Here is a 17,306-nt window from a genome sequence, read left to right as displayed (position 1 = left end):
TGTCATTTATCATCTTTTTTTTATTTCTTAATCAACAATGCACACGACGCAAAAGGACACCACCTACACCAAGATCTTTGTCGGGGGGCTGCCCTACCACACCACCGACTCCAGTCTCAGGAAGTACTTTGAGGTGTTCGGGGAGATTGAGGAGGCGGTGGTCATCACTGACAGGCAGACCGGAAAGTCGCGGGGATACGGATTTGTGAGTATAAGTGGCTTTTTACGGTCAGGGGTGTCAAATTGGCAGAACTTGGGCCGAATTAGATCCGCCGTCTCATTCGGTGTGGCCTAGGGGGAAAAAAGGAATCGTTGTTTTGTGCATAGTTTTTGTCAAATTTCAGTGGTCAAAATCAGAAAATATTTACAGCGTTTCTCCCCCTTTTTTTTTACCCATGAATGCCCAAATGAGGATTTTTATTTGAACCCAGTAACAGTACTTGAATCATTTTTTTTATTTCATTTTTAAGTCTTTTTTTCCAACTTCATCCATTTTTAAAACATTTTGTTTAAATGTTTTTTCATTTTTTATGTACTTTAATGAAGCAAATTTACAAAAATACAAACTGAAAAATATAGTGCATTAGTTTTCCTTTGTATTTTCCAATTATTTTCCAACTGATTATTTTTTGGACTTGGACAATTTCGAGTCCAAGAATATCTCCAAAACACGTATTGACCATCGAAATTTGCCAATAATTTGCTAATAGATGAATCATTCCAGCCCTAATTCACTTGTCAAAAAATGGATTGGACGTCTACATTGTCGATGCCACTAAATGACTTAATCATTGAAATGATTAACAAATTAGACCATTTTCCTATTTGTCCATTAAAAAAATGTTAGCGCAACTTCCATCAATCCCATAGCTAGTTGAGTTCTTTTCTCTTATGTTCAGTAGGCGTTCCTGGGAATTTCTGGCCCCTTCCCTCGCCATGAATCCTCCAATTCAGCTCCGCTACCTCCAAAAAAGCGGCAAATTACCCCCTTGTCTATGTGCCGCACTGTCTCCCCCAACAACCTTTACAGCTAGCGAAGCTTGGCAACTCGTAAACAACAACCTCACATGGCGGACATGTTTGTTGCCATCCCCCCCAGGTGACTATGGCGGACCGCTCGGCCGCCGACCGGGCCTGCAAGGACCCCAACCCGATCATCGACGGCAGGAAGGCCAACGTTAACCTGGCCTACCTGGGGGCCAAGCCTCGAGTCATGCAGCCAGGTGCGAATCCTATTGTTATTCTAACAGACCTGTGTGAAATTCACAGTTTTGTGTGCCCTGAAAAAGTAAGTCAGGTCACTCAAATTCTATTTTTTGTTTCTCAAATGAAATGAGAATGTAGAGGTAATGAAGTTTTGTTTTTCCTTAAAATGTAAAATGAAATTGTCCTTAGGTATGGGTGTGAGTACGAATGTTTGTCTGATTGTGCCCTGTGATTGGCTGGCAACCAATTCAGGGTGTGCCCTCCCCACTGCCCATAATCAACTGGGATAAGCGCCATCATCCCTGCGACCCTAGTGAGGATAAGGAGTTAGAAAGGTGAATGAATGTTCCGTTATTAAGAGTAAAAAGCAGTGCTCCTGGTATTAAATAGCCTACATTGAGCGATGATATTCCTTTACGTCAATCTTTTCTGAAGAAACACCTTAAAGTGAGAGTTTTCTAAAGTGTTTTACACTCTAATTAACAGGTTTTACCTTTGGAGTCCCCCAAATCCACCCCGCGTTCATCCAAAGGCCTTATGGGTAAGTTTTGGGGGTGTTTATTCTTCATTTTACTTTATTATAACTTTTTTTTCCTCTAGTTATAAACAGATCGTATTTCACTTTTATGTCTTTTTGTTTATTATGTTATTTTGTTAAAAGGGCAAAAACAGGAAATATAATAATATCTTTGTCTGGTCCCATCTGACCTCATTTGTTATCCTATTTTTGATTTTGTATATACATTTAAGAAAGTGTAAATAGGTTAAATAAAGAAAAACCTAATATTCCATTCAATTTATTTTTTGTAAAAGAAAACAAAAACAAAGAATATGCAGTGAATATTCATTTTTACATTTAAAGAAATATTTTGAAGAAAAACAAAAAGGAGAAACGCCTTTTCCTCAATATTTAATATATATTTTAAAACTAGATAACAAACAAGGAAATATTCTCTTAAATCAAAACCTGTAAATACTGTACAGTAACAATTGTATATTTGTATCACTCTTAAAATACGATATATATAGTTTTTTTTAATCGACATTTATTATTTTATTTTATATATTGATTCACTTTCAACACTGCTAATCGTGATCAGGGGGTGCTGGAGCCTATCCCAGCTGACTTCATTTTTATTATTTCTTTATTCATGTTGTTACTATCAGATCACCCCCCCCCCCACACACACACACACACAGACACACACACCCACACACTCTCTTTTACCTGTTATTGTGTGTTTTTGTGTTTGTCTGTGCACAAAAATTGCAAACAAATCTCTTTCTTTGGCTCTTATTCTTCTTCTCTCCGATGGATGGATGGAGCTTTTAGGTCACATGGTGCGCTTGGTGTTAACGAAAACAAGCGCGCCCATTGTGGTTGCACAAAGCCCGCAATGCTGACGCTGCAGTCGCGCGAAGCTCCGTGTGTATTTGTGTGTGTGTGTGTGTGTGTGTGTGTGTGTGTGAGTGTGTGTGTGTGCGTGCGCACGTTTATGTGTTTGAGTGAGTGTGCGAAGCTTCACTGGAGACTTAACTCATCGTCCAATCCGTTTGGACCGGGAGAGGGTGAAAAAACACTTGTTCCATCCCCACCCTGTCCAAATGGATTGGACGTCCACTGCTGTCAATGGCAGCCAGTGAGCTCCTTTAGGCGCCTCTGTATAGTTTAAGTGAATGTACAAACAGGATATTATGTACGTATTTGAGTTTTTGGGGGTATGTAATTAGCTGGCCAGCAAATCAGGGTCTCCCCTGCTGCCTGGTGCGCATAGTTGGCTAGGATAGGCTCCAGCACCCCCCCCCCCCAAAAAAAAAAAATCCCTGCATTAAAGACACTTCAGCTTATCAGAGAATTTTGTCAGCAAAGCCGCGTTTACATGTCCTATAATTGCTGTAACGTGGTCTAGCTGAGTTGAATTAGCGACGCCGTGTCACATGACATTCCCGAGGATTCACTAATTTCAGGCCAAAACACACGAGCGCCTCTTCTACGAGTGGACCTCCCCCAGGGATCAGCCCCGAGTCACTCATTCTCGACGTTGCGCTGTGGCGTGGACCACAAAAAGTGCTGTACCAAATTCAGGCCGGGCCGGGATAAGGCTACGTCCCGGAGCGCAGAATGTGCTCATTGTTCCTAGTTGTCGATTTAATGAAAACATCCACCCCTGCCGAAATCCCCCGTGGTCTCTTTTTGAAAACTGTCCAGCTGTCAAAGTGGCGCTGACATTTTCACAATACTGCGCCGGGGCTCATAGCCCGAGTCCCGACCCGGACACCGCCGCCGTAAGCCGACCCTAAAACCCCCGCGACCCCTTCCTGGCCACCTCCGACGTGGCTAATCGCGTTTCGGTGACATTGGCGACGACGGATGGCCAATCTTTTTGGTACCCGATTAAAATTGGCCAAAGATTTGCAGTTCTTGTGAGTGTTGTATCGGTATAAGTTTATTACTAGTGGACGTCCAATCCATTGGGAGCGGGAGGGATGGCCTCATCTGTTAACGTCGATGGCAGGCAAGGCCATTAAGCAATTACTTGACATTCAAAACAACATGCAGTAATTTACTATTAAAATAAACAAGAATTATATTTTTAAAAATGGTATCTATTGGTTAAATTTTTTTTCGTCCTTAAGAATTTCTTTTATTTCTGCGTGCAAAGAAATATCATTTGTTTACTGTTGTTAAAAGAGAAGGTAAACAAAAATATATTCACGATCATTGACCGCAATAGACTTCAAACAATTTCAACTTTTTAAAACTAATTTTCCATTATGTGTGGGTCCATGATAGGTCATTGTTTTTGTACAAAAATGCATTTTATTTTCAAATGATGAGTGACCATTGACAGCGATAGACGTCCAATCCGTGGCCACGTTGGACTAACCGTCCGTTTCTGTTCGCAGCATCCCGGCGCACTACGTGTACCCCCAAGCCTTCGTGCAGCCCAGCGTGGTGATCCCCCACGTGCAACCTGCCGCCGCCGCCGCCCCGGCGCCCGCCACCTCCCCGTACATCGACTACACGGGAGCGGCCTACGCGCAGTACTCGGCCGTCAGCGCCGCCGCTTACGAGCAGTATCCTTACGCCGCCTCTCCCGCCGCCACCGGATACGTAACCGCCGCCGGTTACGGCTACGCTGTCCAGCAGCCTCTGGCCGCCGCCGCTCCGGGCTCTGCCGCCGCTGCCGCCGCCTTCGGTCAATACCAGCCTCAGCAGCTGCAAGCCGACCGTATGCAATAACAGAAAGTGCATTCTGGATGCTGTGTTTCAACCAAAAAGCAGAAAAAAAGTCGCCGTACAAATATGATGATCTTTTTTTTTTTAGTAGCTTACGCTAGAGAGGAAACGCAGGAACTAATCCCTGTTCATCAAGTCTTCCAGTCCTATTGCTGTCTTTTTAAATTTTAGGGCTTTTTTTGTATATTTATGATTGTATTGTCACACACACTGAGGGTTCTTTTTATTTTTGTACAATCAGGGAAAGAAAATGGCGCTGTTTTAAGCACGACCTCCTCTCGGGACTTTTTGGGGCGGTGTCCTCGTACGTGACCCCTGACCCCCGCTTGATCTATGCAAAGCTAAGAAGCAAAAAAAAAAACGTAGCGATGGGTCACTTTGTAAAAGGAATGTATCACGTATCACTCCTCCCACTTTTGCGGGCATTTTACGAGTTTACCAGGCCACCTTCCAAAGTTGACGTAGAAGCCAAAAAAAAAATCTACCCGGTAACCAACTTTGTGCCTTGCCACCACTCGTTATCTAAAAAAAAAAATCATAAGTAACAAAAATATGGGAGGAAAAATGTATTGCTTAATTCAGAAAATAAACGGCATTTGTGGGTAGAGGTTTTGGGGATATTTTGGCCAGTGCGATTTAAAGTAAAAAAAAAAACCTTGTCCAAATGGATTAGACGTGTATTTCCGTCAATGGTACTAAAACAATCATTTAAAGCGTGCCAACACAGTTCAAATAGATCAAATAGATGTGTATTATTGTCAATGGCACTAAATGAGTAAAGAAAAGTGCAAACAATGGCAAAAAAAAACAGCTGTTAGGCCAGTAGGGGAGTGTCACTCCTTTGGCCCCACCCCTCTCCTCACGCCCCTCCCACATAGACAGATGACTCTGGAACAGGAACGCATCACTACTTGCTCATTTGTCGAGCTGTCACTTTTTAATCCCTGTTTTGGGGCCCCTATTTTTTTGGATGGGGGGGACTGAGTTTACAGGACCACCCACTAGCCCCACCGACCCCTCCACTGTCAGCAAAAAACCTACCCGGCAACTGCCTGCCTCAGTGTGCCTTTCTTTCCACTGCTATTTAAAACAAACAAACAAAAAAATGTCTGCTATTTAAAAATATATATATATTTATTTTTGTTTTGTTTTTTTAGAGTAGTAGCGGCGGTACTGTATTAATAATTATATTACTGTGTACTCATCTCAAGGTATATATAAGTTATTGATTTAGTACGACAAGTATCAGAGCCACACAAAGAATATTGATGCAATTTTACGACATATGACTTAAATACTACAATTTTTGGAGTCGTATTCTGAATTCTTTTTGATAATATTACGACTAATCTTATAATATTAAGAGTTATAATGTTACGACGTGTGATTTAAATCCAGTGACATTCTACTTATTTTACATATTTTTCTGTGGCCATAATACTCCGTCGTAATTTAGATTTAGTTTTAATATAATTATTATTATGATATATATTAACATACTCAACCCAAAAAATATTGATTTAGTAGCTACTATTTAAGATAAAATGCACTGTACTTTTATTTTCTGGCTTAATAATAGTAAGAGTTTTTTTTTAAATGGAGAAACCTTTATTTATGCGCATGCAAAAAAACTAAAGCAATAGCAAAAATGCTGCTTATCCACTAGAATGTAAAGTTGGAAGTCGTCGTAGCTGTGCTCTATGATTCTTTAAAATCTTTTGGTTCATATTCATCCGACAATGTTGGGAATTTTTATACTTGAACTATTTCTTACAAGGGAAACAAAAAAAAAGTTTGAAGCAAGATTTTCATTGTCACTGGATGAAAGTATGTAAAGTGTTCAGAAATATGATGACAATATTTACTCGAAAATTGGAATAAAATGTTCTATATTTCAAATGCTGCAAATGGCCTGGATTTTTCGGTTTGCCGCGGCCACAGCCATTTTGAAGAGGAGCGGCGGGGGACATTTTGAAGGCGCTGGCGTTCTCAGGTCAGCCAAAATGACCGTTCTTGATTAATAAGTCATGATGTGTTTGCAGGCGAGGACCAACATAGCCGTCAATGGCGGTGAAATGTGATTACTATTGACTTGTGTGTTCCTCCCCTGTGTGGTTTATTTTTAGACTGCGTGTGCGCGCTTGAAAGTTTCTGCTCGGCTGAACTCGGACAACCCAGACGGACGGGAGGAAGGCGAGCGAGAAGGCAGCCTCAAAGTTTAACCGGGACCAGAACAAGGACAAGTCCAGGAGGAGGTACGGTACATTTAAAAAAAAAAGTTGATGCTGGTGTGTGTGTGTGGGGGGGGGCGTGTACTTTGGACAGGCATGTTTTTTATTTATTTTTTGGAGGCCTTAAAAGTTTCTTTTTGTCGTGGTTTGCTAGTTCTTAGAAAGCTAATATAATGGTTAATGTAGTTTTGAATACCTAGTTTGTTGTATTCATAGTCTTTTATTATTATTGCTGTCTGTGTTGTACTTGTTTTAGGTTATATATATATATTTTTTTTGTAAAGAGCACTTTTTTTCTCAGCTGCTTATCCCATTCATTCATTTTCTGAACCAAATTCAATTATATTGAATGATTTCTTTTTTTAAATGATAGTTTTTAAAATTGTTTCACGTAATCTTTTTTGTTGTTCTCATCCATTTTAATTTTTTTCGATGTAATTTCATATATTATTTTTTAAATTTGGATTATTATATAAAATTATTCTATTCTGTCATTTGATTATTTTTCATTACTCTATTCCTTTTTTCATATTTTGTTTTGACTTTTATTTAACCGTCCCATCATTTTAATTTTAATTGAATATCATTATTCATATTTTGATTTGAAGTGTCCACTGACCTTTGTAATACCTTTATATTTCCTCCCCAAACTATTTCTATTAAAACACCGCTTTTAACTTCTGTCAACCAGTTGGTCATCAGTCAAATTACGTCCACAAGCGTCTTTTTTGGTATTAGATCCAATCTAACAATGAATGTAGCGAGCTGAATTTAGCCTCGCCAAAGATCAAATAGCAGAAGCGCACGTGTTGTCGCTCAGCTGTCGCGCGTGACGCACCTGTCCACTTCCTGGCCAGCCGTCGCTACGGAAACCGGCTTCGTGGACTGGACAGTTGTTGTTATTGTTGTGAGTTGCCGATACAAAGTCTTGCGATGCCTTTTGAGACGTTCCTCGCGTTACTTTGGCGTTGGCGCAGTTTTACTCTTAACATCCCGCCAACAAATGTCCACGCTGAAAAATGGCCGGTGGATTAACAGGAGCGTGTTAGCTAGCGGCGGGTCTGCCCTGTTGTTACGGGCTTGGGGAAAATGCGTCACTTGGGCACACCGTTTCATTTTTGTTGATTGAATAGATTCAGAACAAGTATGAAACATTGCGCTTGAATTACGATGTTGTTTTTATTCCCCCCAAGACAGTCATGGAGGCGTTGACGGAGCGTCTGGAGCGAGCCGTCACGCGACTGGAGCAGCTGACAGCGTCGGGAAATTTGTCCAATGGCGACGGCGTCAATGGCATTAATGGAGGTAACGCGATCCGAGAATAGAGAATGGGCTTCCCCTTGTAGTGGAATGCAAAGGACTGTTCAGTTGTATTTAACTTTACTGCAATAGATTGGAATTGAAAGGTGTGTTTTTTTGCCATGACAGCTGGGAGCGGGTGCGTGGACGCCTTCGAACGTCTCCTGAACGGTCCGCTGACCGACTACGTGAAGGTCAGCAGGAGCATCGGCAGCGACGTGGAGAAACACGTAAGTAAGTTCTTATTAGGCGATTTTGGGGGCCACAAACGTGATGGCGTCACACAAAATAGATTGCGGTCGTTATGGGGATACTTCAAAGCATATAGAATTCAATTAAGATGTATTTTTCTCTACAAAAATCAGCTATAAAATGCGATCTTTTGGGGAAGTTACATAGACACGAGTCCCTGTGAACTTTAAACGTGCATCCATTCTTTCATTCAAATTCAGCCTCCTTCAACTCCTAGCATGTTTTACAGCCGTTTTATCAGCGCCGTGTCCTCCAACGTCTCGCTTTGTGTCCTGTCACTGGCTGGGGAGGGGGTTAGTTTAAGAGCAGAGGGCCTCACTTCAGCCATTCCAGCCTCCTTTTAAGGACACCACTTCACGCAGCACTTCACCCTCATTTCCAGAATTACAATCAATCCATTTTTTTTTCTTTTTCTTCCAGGCGGAGATGGTGGACAACGCCCTGCGGACAGAGAGGAGCTTCCTCAAAATGGTAGCTGAGCACCAGGAACCAGCACAGGTATGATGGCGCAGAATGAAGTCATTGGCTCCCATTGACGAAATGTGGTCTATACGATTGGGTTATTGTTTGCAAGCTTCTCAAGGCCACACGATAACAGGAATGAATGATTTCATGATTGTCATTTTGTTATTTAAAGACACTATTATTTCAGACGCACGCACACACGCACACACAGACACACACATTCCCTTCAGAGTAGCTGCAGTTCTGTCTTTTTATGGGCATGTTCTATATTCGAGGCTTGTTGTCAGTGTGTATGTGGGGGTCTGTGCGTGTGTTCACTCTGCCGTCGCCTTCACAATGTTGTAAAAGTGTGCTTGAGTGAATTTCATGTAAAAGGCCATGTTTAAAAAAAAAAAACCTTATTTGGCAGCAAAGAGTATAAAATTAGTAGCTATCAGTGTCCCAATACTTTTGTGCATGGGCATCTCATTGGCTGCTATTGACAAAAAAAAAAATACAATCAATGATGACAGTATTTTTCTTTCCTTTTCTGATGAAAATCAAAAATGAAAATGGTATTAAAAAAATGCACACACCCCTTTTATTATTATTATGTATGTGCTGCTGTTCACCACTCTCCCACTCCAAATGGATTGGACATCCATTCGGAAACAAGGCAGACGCGTGATAAGATCTTTCATTGACCGTACCAAGATGGCCTCAAAGCGGCCATCTTGGAAGGGTCAACGTTCGCACTGACATTAAAAAAATGAGCCCCAACTTGCTTATTTCTCAACCGATTCTTGATTGGCTATTTACCCAGTGGCTTCCATTGACGGTAATGGATGTCCAATCTATTTGAAGTAGGAGGAGTGGCAGCTCCCTCCCTCCCACAGTGTCAGGTCTGCGTCCCACCGCGTGACATCATCTCATGGCAGGTCACCGTGAGGCCGTTTGCAGCTCGGTGCTAGCAAAGCGTTCATGTCACACCCGCCCAAAAATAGCTTTTAATAACGCCACGATACATTTTTACCTCCTCGGCACGTGTGGGATTTAAGGCAGGTAAGACGAAATGTTTTTCCGCCGATTTCAGATGGAGCTCCAGGACTTGCTGAAGCCCATCTCGGCGCACATTCAGGAGATCCAAAACTTCCGGGAACGCAACCGGGGAAGCCTGCTTTTCAACCACTTGTCGGCCGTTAGCGAGAGCATCCCCGCCTTGGGATGGGTGGCCGTGGTAAAAAGTCAATTTTTACATATACTTCTCATTGGCAGTAATGTCACGTAAATATGTATTTTTTTTCTTTTTTTTCGAAGAACCAGAAGCCCGGTCCTTATGTGAAGGAGATGAATGACGCAGCAACCTTCTACACCAATAGAGTTCTCAAAGACTACAAGGAAACGTAAAGAATTTTTTTATATCATGTATATTTGAAGAAAGTAGTATATGAATCATTAAAAAAAGTATAGGGGTCAAAAACGTAAAAATACAATGATAAAATAATGTCAAAAGAGGATTATAATATTATGTAAATTAATTCAGCACTGCTATAATTACAAACAGTAAAAATGTGTATACCTTTTTATTGATGTGTCCAATTTTAATTCAATAGTTTTTTTTACATTTGTCATATAATTGAATTCATTAAAAACAATATATTAAAAAGCAATTTAATCAGATATCTATTATTTAAATGCATCTTTTATTTCACTTTATATATGTTTCAGTTAAAATGATGCTTTGTATGGTAAAGAAAAAATGATTTTTTTCTACATAACTAAAAACAGTATTTATTATTTTAAAATGTATACTGATACTACAAAGAAGTAAGAAAAGAATGTCAGTATTTGAACTGAATTTGTCACAAGTGGGAGGGTTGACAGCAAATGACCATTCAAATGGATTGGACGTTTACCACCATCATTGGCAGCCAATCAGTTCTTTTTTTTCCCCACTTTGCTAGCGACAAACGTCACGTGGACTGGGTGCGCTCGTACCTTTCCATCTGGACCGAGATGCAGGCCTTCATCAAGCGCCACCACACCACCGGACTGTACTGGAACAAACAGGTCAGTCTGCGCCATTACGTAGCTCGCCATCTACTGGTGGATCGCCGAGATACTATTGGTAGATCATAGGACAATAACATTTTGGTCCATTTCCTTAGCTAGGCTCTTATCAATTTGGCATGTCCGCAGTAAGCCATAGCGGCGTTTGCATTAGCAAGTGATCTATTGGCACATCCCTTTGCATACAAACTCAGATTCACGAGTCATTTAAAAACTCAAGTAGAACTAACAGGAGACGAGTGTGGTGAAATTGGATCACCGAAAACGGTGCGTTTGAGCGCGTTCCGGTTGTTATGTGGAAGTCCGTATGAAAGGATGTCGTTTACAAGTCGACAGCTGTCGTTTCGGTTTCACAAACGAAGCCTTTGTACCCTGAAACCAGCTGTTGTTCTCGAACCGGAGATTCGGTTTACACATGTTTTTGGACCTAATCCAAAATGAAATCATTTTTTGTTTGTGTTCACACTGGGAATCAGTCTGAGTTTATGCGAAGAAAAGGACTACATTTCCATTTTTAGGAGTTTTTACAATTATTATTATCGTGGGACAAAGTTAGTCGTGAATCATCATTCATATAAATGTCAATCACTGATAAATATATTATTATTTGTGATTATAATATATATTCGTTACCGCCTTGGCCTCATATTTCTGGGATGGAGGGTTCCATCCCAGGTGGCTCCCTACTGTGTGGAGTTTAGGTGTTCTCTCCGGGCTGACGTGGGTTTTCTCCGGGTACTCTGGTTTCCTCCCACATCCCAAAAACATGCATGCTAGGCTAGGTGGTTGAACATTCTAAATGACACCGCGGTATGAGTGCGAGCGTGAATACTGCCCCTTGTGGAGAGGTTTATATTGAAAACCAAAATCTTCCTGTTGCAGGGTCCTCTTGCTCCCGTCTTGCTTTTTGAAACCCCCAATGCCCTCCAACCCCCACCTCCTCCACCCAGACCCCCACCTCCTCCTCCTCCCAGACCCCCACCCGGGGACCCCGAGGACCACGGATCCACCCCGCACTCCGCACTATTCGCCCAGCTCAACCAAGGGTTGGATATTACCAAAGGTGGGCTCTCGCTGGTGGTCCCTAAAGTCACATGAAACACTTTGATCGACTTATAAAATCTCCTGGTAGGTTTGAAGCATGTAACGGACCACCAGAAGACCCACAAAAATCCGGACCTGCGATCCCAGGAGGCACCGAAGAGCGGGAAGGCCAAGAAGGCGGCCCCACCGGTGGCCCCGCAAAAGAGACCCCCCTTGCTGCAGCTGGATGGGAAAAAATGGAGCGTGGTAGGTGGAATTGCTAAACACGGTTGTTGTTCTTGGTTACTGAACGGTGAACACAAAATGAGTCCTTTTAAAATATTCCAAAAACACATTTTCAAGATCATGGAATAAGCAAAAAATTCCAAGAAAAAATGTTCTTTTATTTCTCTAGTCCTCAATTGAAGCAGATATAATAAATTATATAATCAATATATCATCTCAAAATATGAAATATAATGTAATGCAAAATCTACTATGAAATGAATTAAGAAACATTTTTTGTCCTCGCAGGAGAACTTTGAGCACAAACACGACCTTCTGATCGAGGAGACAGAACTTAAACAGGTTGTCTACGTTTTCGCCTGCAACGACGTCACGCTGCACGTCAAAGGGAAGTTGAACTCCATCGTCGTAGGTAACGTCAACCCGCTAAAGTGCGACCCCCTCACAAATCACTGACACCATAACGGGTACAGATAACTGCAAGAAGCTAGCGCTGGTGTTCGACAACGTGGTCGGAATTGTGGAGATCATCAACTGCAAGGCCGTCCAACTGCAGGTCAGCCTGGGCTAGGGTTTCATGTAAAAAAATAATTCAATGTATTTATTTCCAGTATTGTCTTATATTCGAAACCTGCGTGTCTCGTGTTTTGCGTCAGGTGTTAGGCTGCGTCCCCACCATCTCCATCAACAAGACGGACGGATGCCAGCTGTACCTCAGCGCGCAGTCACTAAGCTGCCACATCGTCAGCGCCAAAAGCTCCGAGATGAATGTCATGGTGCCGCAAGGAGACGACGACTACGTGAGCAGACCCCCGTGCACTCGCAAAACAAGCTAGGTCGTGAGTCAGACATTTTTGCTTCCTTTTTCAGAGAGAGTTCCCGCTTCCCGAGCAGTTCAAGACCGTCTGGGACGGCTCAAAACTAGTGACGGAATCCAGCGAGATGGCGGCGTAGCACAAAATATTCTACCTTTTGCTAGTTTCTTTATCTCAGTGAAGAACAACAGGTTCCAAGGTCAGTTTTCTGCTCTATTGCACTTATTCAAAAAAGTTAGTGTAAAAAACACAAGTTTGCCGTGTTGCAAATGATAACCTTTAATGTACAAGAAAGCAAAAAAAACGGTCTTTTTACAAATAAAAACAATCTGTATCCCTTGTGTCAATGTTTTATCACCATATTCCCTTCAGAGTCTCGTGTGAAAAGCGCTTCCTGCACTTCAAATAAAGTTTTTGAGGGTTCCATCGCAGCCAAGTCGCCATGTTTTTTGAAGGGACTCCTACGATTTCGATGCGCGATCACATGAAAACCGTCGGAGTCCTGCGTGAACATTTGAGCCAGGCTCTCGTCGTCGTGCCTGGCTCGTTTTTTCAGAGGAGAAGACCAGTTGAAGACGACATTTTCTTTCAGATCGTCGTCACGAGGGTCAACGAGTTGAGGTTTCTGAGAGGAGGTCTTGCCGAACACGTGGTTCGCAAAGGTCTCTTCGCTGAGATTAAAGTCTGTTAACGTTTGGGTCATGAGAGCAGAGGATCTTTGGCTTAAGTTCATCTCATCGGCTTGATCTTCTAGGAATCTAAAGTGGATGTTTTTTCCCGTTTCATCTAATTGATCTTCCTGGACTCTGCTCCAGATGTTGGGTTCCATCTCTTGTTGCTCTTCTCCAACTTGGTATATTTGTTCTCTTTCGTCTTTTTGGATTTCGTGCTCGGCATTCTGTTCCTGAACATCACTGTAGTCGCTTCCATGTTTTACATTTGATGTTGCGACCGGTTTAATTAGAGGTGAAAAATAGCTATTTATGGAGCTCTGCTTGGTCCTCGGCATCTCCATCTTGGTCTGCGTGAAGTGGACCATCGCCGCTAAACTGTACCTGCCACTTTTGGCCAGAGGGTTGAGCATCTTGGAGATGGGACGGACTGTTTTTTTCTGTAACAAGATTTGTTTTAGTTTAATTGAAATGACACTCAAAAACTTGTTTACTCCCAATAACCTGCTTAGCTTTTTCTTTGAGCAGCACGGTGTCCAACCACACACCACATTCTTCGGGTACAGGTTTCGGATGGACAGCTTTAGCTGTCTTCATTGTAGAATTTTAAAGAAAAAAATGTGTTAAAATGTATTTTCCTGTGAAAAAAAATAATGAATGAACGACACTACTATTAACGGGAACAGGTCTCGCTTAATAACAAACATTAGATCATACCCACACTTGAACGCAACATTTTAACTGACTCGTTAAAACAACAGTTTAAGTTTATTGCTATTTTTTGGTATAAATCCTAGTCAATATAGAGAGTATAGTTACCTTCTAGTTCGCGTCACTTTTTGTCGCCCTTGTTTGAGTTTGGCGCCTCAACGACGGCTGCCTATAACGTTTGACTGTCAAAAATGTACTGTTTATGTACACTAAACGGCTTGATTATAAAATGATTAGTATTTTTGTATTTTTTATTTATTTATCTAAGTCATAATTATTTGTGATTCTGTTCAGAATTGTTTTATAGAAAATATATTTTTTTAATCAGGCGCGCTGACCGCACATATGCTGGTCCTGACAGGAGGGTGTGTTTACATCTACGTCAGCTGCTCCACGGAAAGGGTAAGGCTGCGTTTAGTTTCGGTGTTAAATTTCATATATAGGCGAATAAAACATACGCCAGGCAATTTATTAACTTTTAATAAAACATTCAACCATTCCAAATCTATATTGTTAGATACATATATGCAATGAGTCACTGCGGTTTTAAAGGCCGTAGTTACCAATTAGCATTGAAAGCTAACTTGGAGCTAGCTGGTTAAGTGTATCAAAACACGAGTGATATGTTACGAGTTTGTCGACATTCTTTAGCTGGCGTATTTCCCCCATTTATTGTTACGTTGTAACTTTCAAAAATAGTATTTTGGTCATCAGTGCTTTTGTCGTGAGTAGTGGAATAATATTTCCGCGTTGTTAATAATTAATAGCACTGGGTAAACAATATTGAATAGTGAAACAAAACAAATGTTGTCTCTTTTTTTTTAGATTGAGGAAATATAATAAGCATGTTCCATGGAATACCGGTTTCAGGGAGCATGGGAGGAGGTAAATTGCTCTGGACTAATAGCAAATGTCCTTTTTGTCATGAAAATCCTGTCAGCATATGTTTGGTCTTCTTTTAGGAGCTCCAGCCAACAAGCCCGAGTTATATGAGGTAAGAAAAAGTCAAGAAAATTCAGTTTGGCACATTACTGCTTCTTTATAAGTATTTTTCTAATCGGCGCAGGAGGTGAAATTGTACAAAAACGCCAGAGAACGAGAAAAGTAAGTCATGCCAAGCTTCTTGCCGGGTTGAAGTGTTCTTAACGCTTTCTTGATAAAGGTACGACAACATGGCAGAGTTGTTTGCTGTGGTCAAGACCCTTCAGGCCCTGGAGAAAGCCTATATTAAGGACTGCGTCACCCCCAATGAGTGAGTTGTGCTTGAACATCTGGGGGAGCAAATGGAGATTTATCAGATTTTTTTGTCGTTTTTAGGTACACGGCCTCGTGTTACAGATTGCTGGAGCAGTACAAGGCGGCGTTCAGGCAGGTTCAGGGTTCCGACGTGGGCTCCATTGATGACTTCTGCCGCAAGTACAGAGTGAGTTTTCTGGAGAAAAAAAATATTTTCTACCAGGGAATTGAAAGTGTATGGCTTTGTTCAAAATCTGCCTCTTAAAGTTAATTTTAACTCTGAGTTTATGACTAGTAGATGTCCATTTCATTCAATTGAGTTGAAGTGGGAGGGTGAATGAATCTTCATTCGCTTTAGTCAAAAAATAAAAAATAAAGATAAATATCCTGTCAATTTTGTTATTTATTTTAAACAAGATTCCTTCCATTTTTAATTTTTCGGAGTTAGTAGCAGCCAGACAAGTTTCCGTGGTTACCCACTTTTATTTATTTTTGTAATAAATGCTAATGATGTACTGATTTAATTTTCTAAATCCCGCCCACCTCTTGTAGCTCGACTGCCCGCTCGCCATGGAAAGAATTAAAGAGGATCGTCCAATCACCATCAAGGACGACAAGGGCAACTTGAACCGCTGCATCGCTGACATCGTTTCTGTACGTCCCCTCTTCAATCAGTTCGACTAGTTTAAAATGAAATGATTAGTAGTAGACCATTATTTTGAATACTTAGCAACTCAAGTGGGTGGTTTAAATCCTCCGTTCAATCACTGGAAGATAGAATTAATCTCTGTTAATTATGAACACGTGGAGTCATGTCTTTTTTTCCTTTTGATGCTCACGTTTTTGGTTTTCTTGCTTGGTTTTAGCTGTTTATCACTGTCATGGACAAACTGAGACTGGAGATCAGAGCCATGGATGAGGTAGGTTTCAACATTTTAATGTTTGACTAATTAACTATTAATCCTCCTTTTGACAGATTCCAAATGTATTTTTTTTCCCCTCAGATCCAACCAGATCTGCGCGAACTGATGGAAACGATGAACCGAATGAGCAACATGCCACCCGATTCAGAGGCCAAAGACAAAGTCAAACTCTGGTCAGTCGGCGGCCATTTTGTAAGCGCGGCCGCGTCGCCCGCATTTTTGAACGTGTCTGTTCTGTCGCCAGGTTGAACACCCTCAGCAGCATGTCGGCGTCGGACGAGCTGGACGACAGTCAAGTGCGGCAGATGCTTTTCGACCTGGAGTCGGCTTACAATGCCTTCAACCGCTTTTTGCACTCCTCTTGAGCCAATGGCGTTTGGTGCTGTGTGTCACGTGACCTTTTCCACGTAGTTCTTTTCCCTTTTTTTGTCTGTTTTCTCCCTTTAGCAATATAATTGTGTCATCAGAATGACTGGGGAATGACTTTATATTAATGATAAGGCTTTATATCCTACTAAAACCTGGGATTAGATCATTCTTAATTCATGTACAGTAGTATGTTTAATTTCTCACCATTGCTAAGTAATCAGTTTAGGGAGTACAGTATATATTTATTAAGCTACATTGTTGTGTATATATAAATGTTTGGATGTTGGCATCCACAAGCATTCACTTTCTTTAAAAAAATAAAAATTCAATATACCTCAAATGTTTGTATGATGCCATGTTTAAACCTTCCATGCACAAATTGTTTGTTTTTTAAGACCCTTACAGGGCACTAATTTAACTCAATTGCTGCCACTGACAGCGTGAGACGTCCATTTAATTTTGGGCGTGTGAACGTACATTTTATCACCCAGTCAAATTGAATTGGACGTCTGTAGCTGTCCATTGTAGTGAGAACTATCCTGGAAAGGGGCCCACGTAAAATACATAGT

At 41.4% G+C, this 17,306-nt stretch overlaps 4 protein-coding genes across 7 annotated transcripts; 3 read left to right on the top strand and 1 right to left on the bottom strand.

Annotated features, from left to right (window-relative positions):
* Positions 1-30: 30 nt before the first annotated feature.
* rbm24a (RNA binding motif protein 24a) lies at positions 31-6,346 on the top strand. The gene is made up of 4 exons (XM_077590433.1): positions 31-205; positions 1,100-1,223; positions 1,693-1,747; positions 4,114-6,346. Exons 1-4 carry the CDS (start codon positions 38-40, stop codon positions 4,448-4,450), a joined length of 684 nt encoding a protein of 227 aa, XP_077446559.1. The 5' UTR covers positions 31-37; the 3' UTR covers positions 4,451-6,346.
* Positions 6,347-6,472: 126 nt separating this feature from the next.
* On the top strand, positions 6,473-13,161 carry cap2 (cyclase associated actin cytoskeleton regulatory protein 2). Of its 2 annotated transcripts, XM_077590430.1 has the most exons (13): positions 6,473-6,702; positions 7,872-7,983; positions 8,107-8,207; positions 8,650-8,727; positions 9,767-9,910; positions 9,991-10,076; positions 10,638-10,743; positions 11,626-11,806; positions 11,876-12,033; positions 12,301-12,424; positions 12,486-12,568; positions 12,669-12,812; positions 12,883-13,161. In XM_077590430.1, the coding sequence occupies exons 2-13, from the start codon at positions 7,878-7,880 to the stop codon at positions 12,964-12,966; spliced, it is 1,395 nt and encodes a 464-aa protein (XP_077446556.1). In that variant the 5' UTR covers positions 6,473-6,702; positions 7,872-7,877; the 3' UTR covers positions 12,967-13,161. The 2 variants fall into 2 exon arrangements, with proteins under 2 accessions (XP_077446556.1, XP_077446557.1); XM_077590431.1 differs by lacking the exons at positions 6,473-6,702; positions 7,872-7,983 and having other exon boundaries at positions 8,107-8,211.
* aunip (aurora kinase A and ninein interacting protein) lies at positions 13,082-14,369 on the bottom strand. The gene is made up of 3 exons (XM_077590432.1): positions 14,318-14,369; positions 14,003-14,103; positions 13,082-13,938 (listed from the first exon to the last, which is right to left on the bottom strand). The coding sequence occupies exons 2-3, from the start codon at positions 14,093-14,095 to the stop codon at positions 13,171-13,173; spliced, it is 861 nt and encodes a 286-aa protein (XP_077446558.1). The 5' UTR covers positions 14,096-14,103; positions 14,318-14,369; the 3' UTR covers positions 13,082-13,170.
* A 147-nt stretch (positions 14,370-14,516) lies between these two features.
* vps28 (VPS28 subunit of ESCRT-I) lies at positions 14,517-17,077 on the top strand. Of its 3 annotated transcripts, none has more exons than XM_077590434.1 (10): positions 14,517-14,611; positions 15,035-15,094; positions 15,172-15,203; positions 15,276-15,313; positions 15,372-15,461; positions 15,527-15,632; positions 15,998-16,099; positions 16,312-16,365; positions 16,450-16,541; positions 16,613-17,077. In XM_077590434.1, the coding sequence occupies exons 2-10, from the start codon at positions 15,055-15,057 to the stop codon at positions 16,731-16,733; spliced, it is 675 nt and encodes a 224-aa protein (XP_077446560.1). In that variant the 5' UTR covers positions 14,517-14,611; positions 15,035-15,054; the 3' UTR covers positions 16,734-17,077. The 3 variants fall into 3 exon arrangements, with proteins under 3 accessions (XP_077446560.1, XP_077446561.1, XP_077446562.1); XM_077590435.1 differs by lacking the exon at positions 14,517-14,611 and adding an exon at positions 14,634-14,677; XM_077590436.1 differs by lacking the exon at positions 14,517-14,611 and adding an exon at positions 14,749-14,933.
* The last annotated feature ends 229 nt before the right edge of the window (positions 17,078-17,306 follow it).

Source organism: Stigmatopora argus, chromosome 21 (genome assembly GCF_051989625.1).
Source record: "Stigmatopora argus isolate UIUO_Sarg chromosome 21, RoL_Sarg_1.0, whole genome shotgun sequence".
Classification (NCBI taxonomy): domain Eukaryota; kingdom Metazoa; phylum Chordata; class Actinopteri; order Syngnathiformes; family Syngnathidae; genus Stigmatopora; species Stigmatopora argus.
This window is presented reverse-complemented; position numbering and strand designations above follow the sequence as displayed.

Excerpts from the sequence above, each read along its gene's own strand:
- rbm24a (XM_077590433.1), top strand. The coding sequence starts at position 38 with ATGCACACGACGCAAAAGGACACCACCTACACCAAGATCTTTGTCGGG. Across the intron at positions 206-1,099 it reads AGTCGCGGGGATACGGATTT|GTGACTATGGCGGACCGCTC; the intron begins GTGAGTATAAGT and ends CATCCCCCCCAG. Across the intron at positions 1,224-1,692 it reads GCCTCGAGTCATGCAGCCAG|GTTTTACCTTTGGAGTCCCC; the intron begins GTGCGAATCCTA and ends TCTAATTAACAG.
- cap2 (XM_077590430.1), top strand. The coding sequence starts at position 7,878 with ATGGAGGCGTTGACGGAGCGTCTGGAGCGAGCCGTCACGCGACTGGAG. Across the intron at positions 10,077-10,637 it reads CTCAAAGACTACAAGGAAAC|CGACAAACGTCACGTGGACT; the intron begins GTAAAGAATTTT and ends CCACTTTGCTAG. Across the intron at positions 10,744-11,625 it reads GACTGTACTGGAACAAACAG|GGTCCTCTTGCTCCCGTCTT; the intron begins GTCAGTCTGCGC and ends TTCCTGTTGCAG.
- aunip (XM_077590432.1), bottom strand. The coding sequence starts at position 14,095 with ATGAAGACAGCTAAAGCTGTCCATCCGAAACCTGTACCCGAAGAATGT. Across the intron at positions 13,939-14,002 it reads TCAAAGAAAAAGCTAAGCAG|AAAAAAACAGTCCGTCCCAT; the intron begins GTTATTGGGAGT and ends ATCTTGTTACAG.
- vps28 (XM_077590434.1), top strand. The coding sequence starts at position 15,055 with ATGTTCCATGGAATACCGGTTTCAGGGAGCATGGGAGGAG. Across the intron at positions 16,100-16,311 it reads GCATCGCTGACATCGTTTCT|CTGTTTATCACTGTCATGGA; the intron begins GTACGTCCCCTC and ends GCTTGGTTTTAG. Across the intron at positions 16,366-16,449 it reads AGATCAGAGCCATGGATGAG|ATCCAACCAGATCTGCGCGA; the intron begins GTAGGTTTCAAC and ends TTTTCCCCTCAG.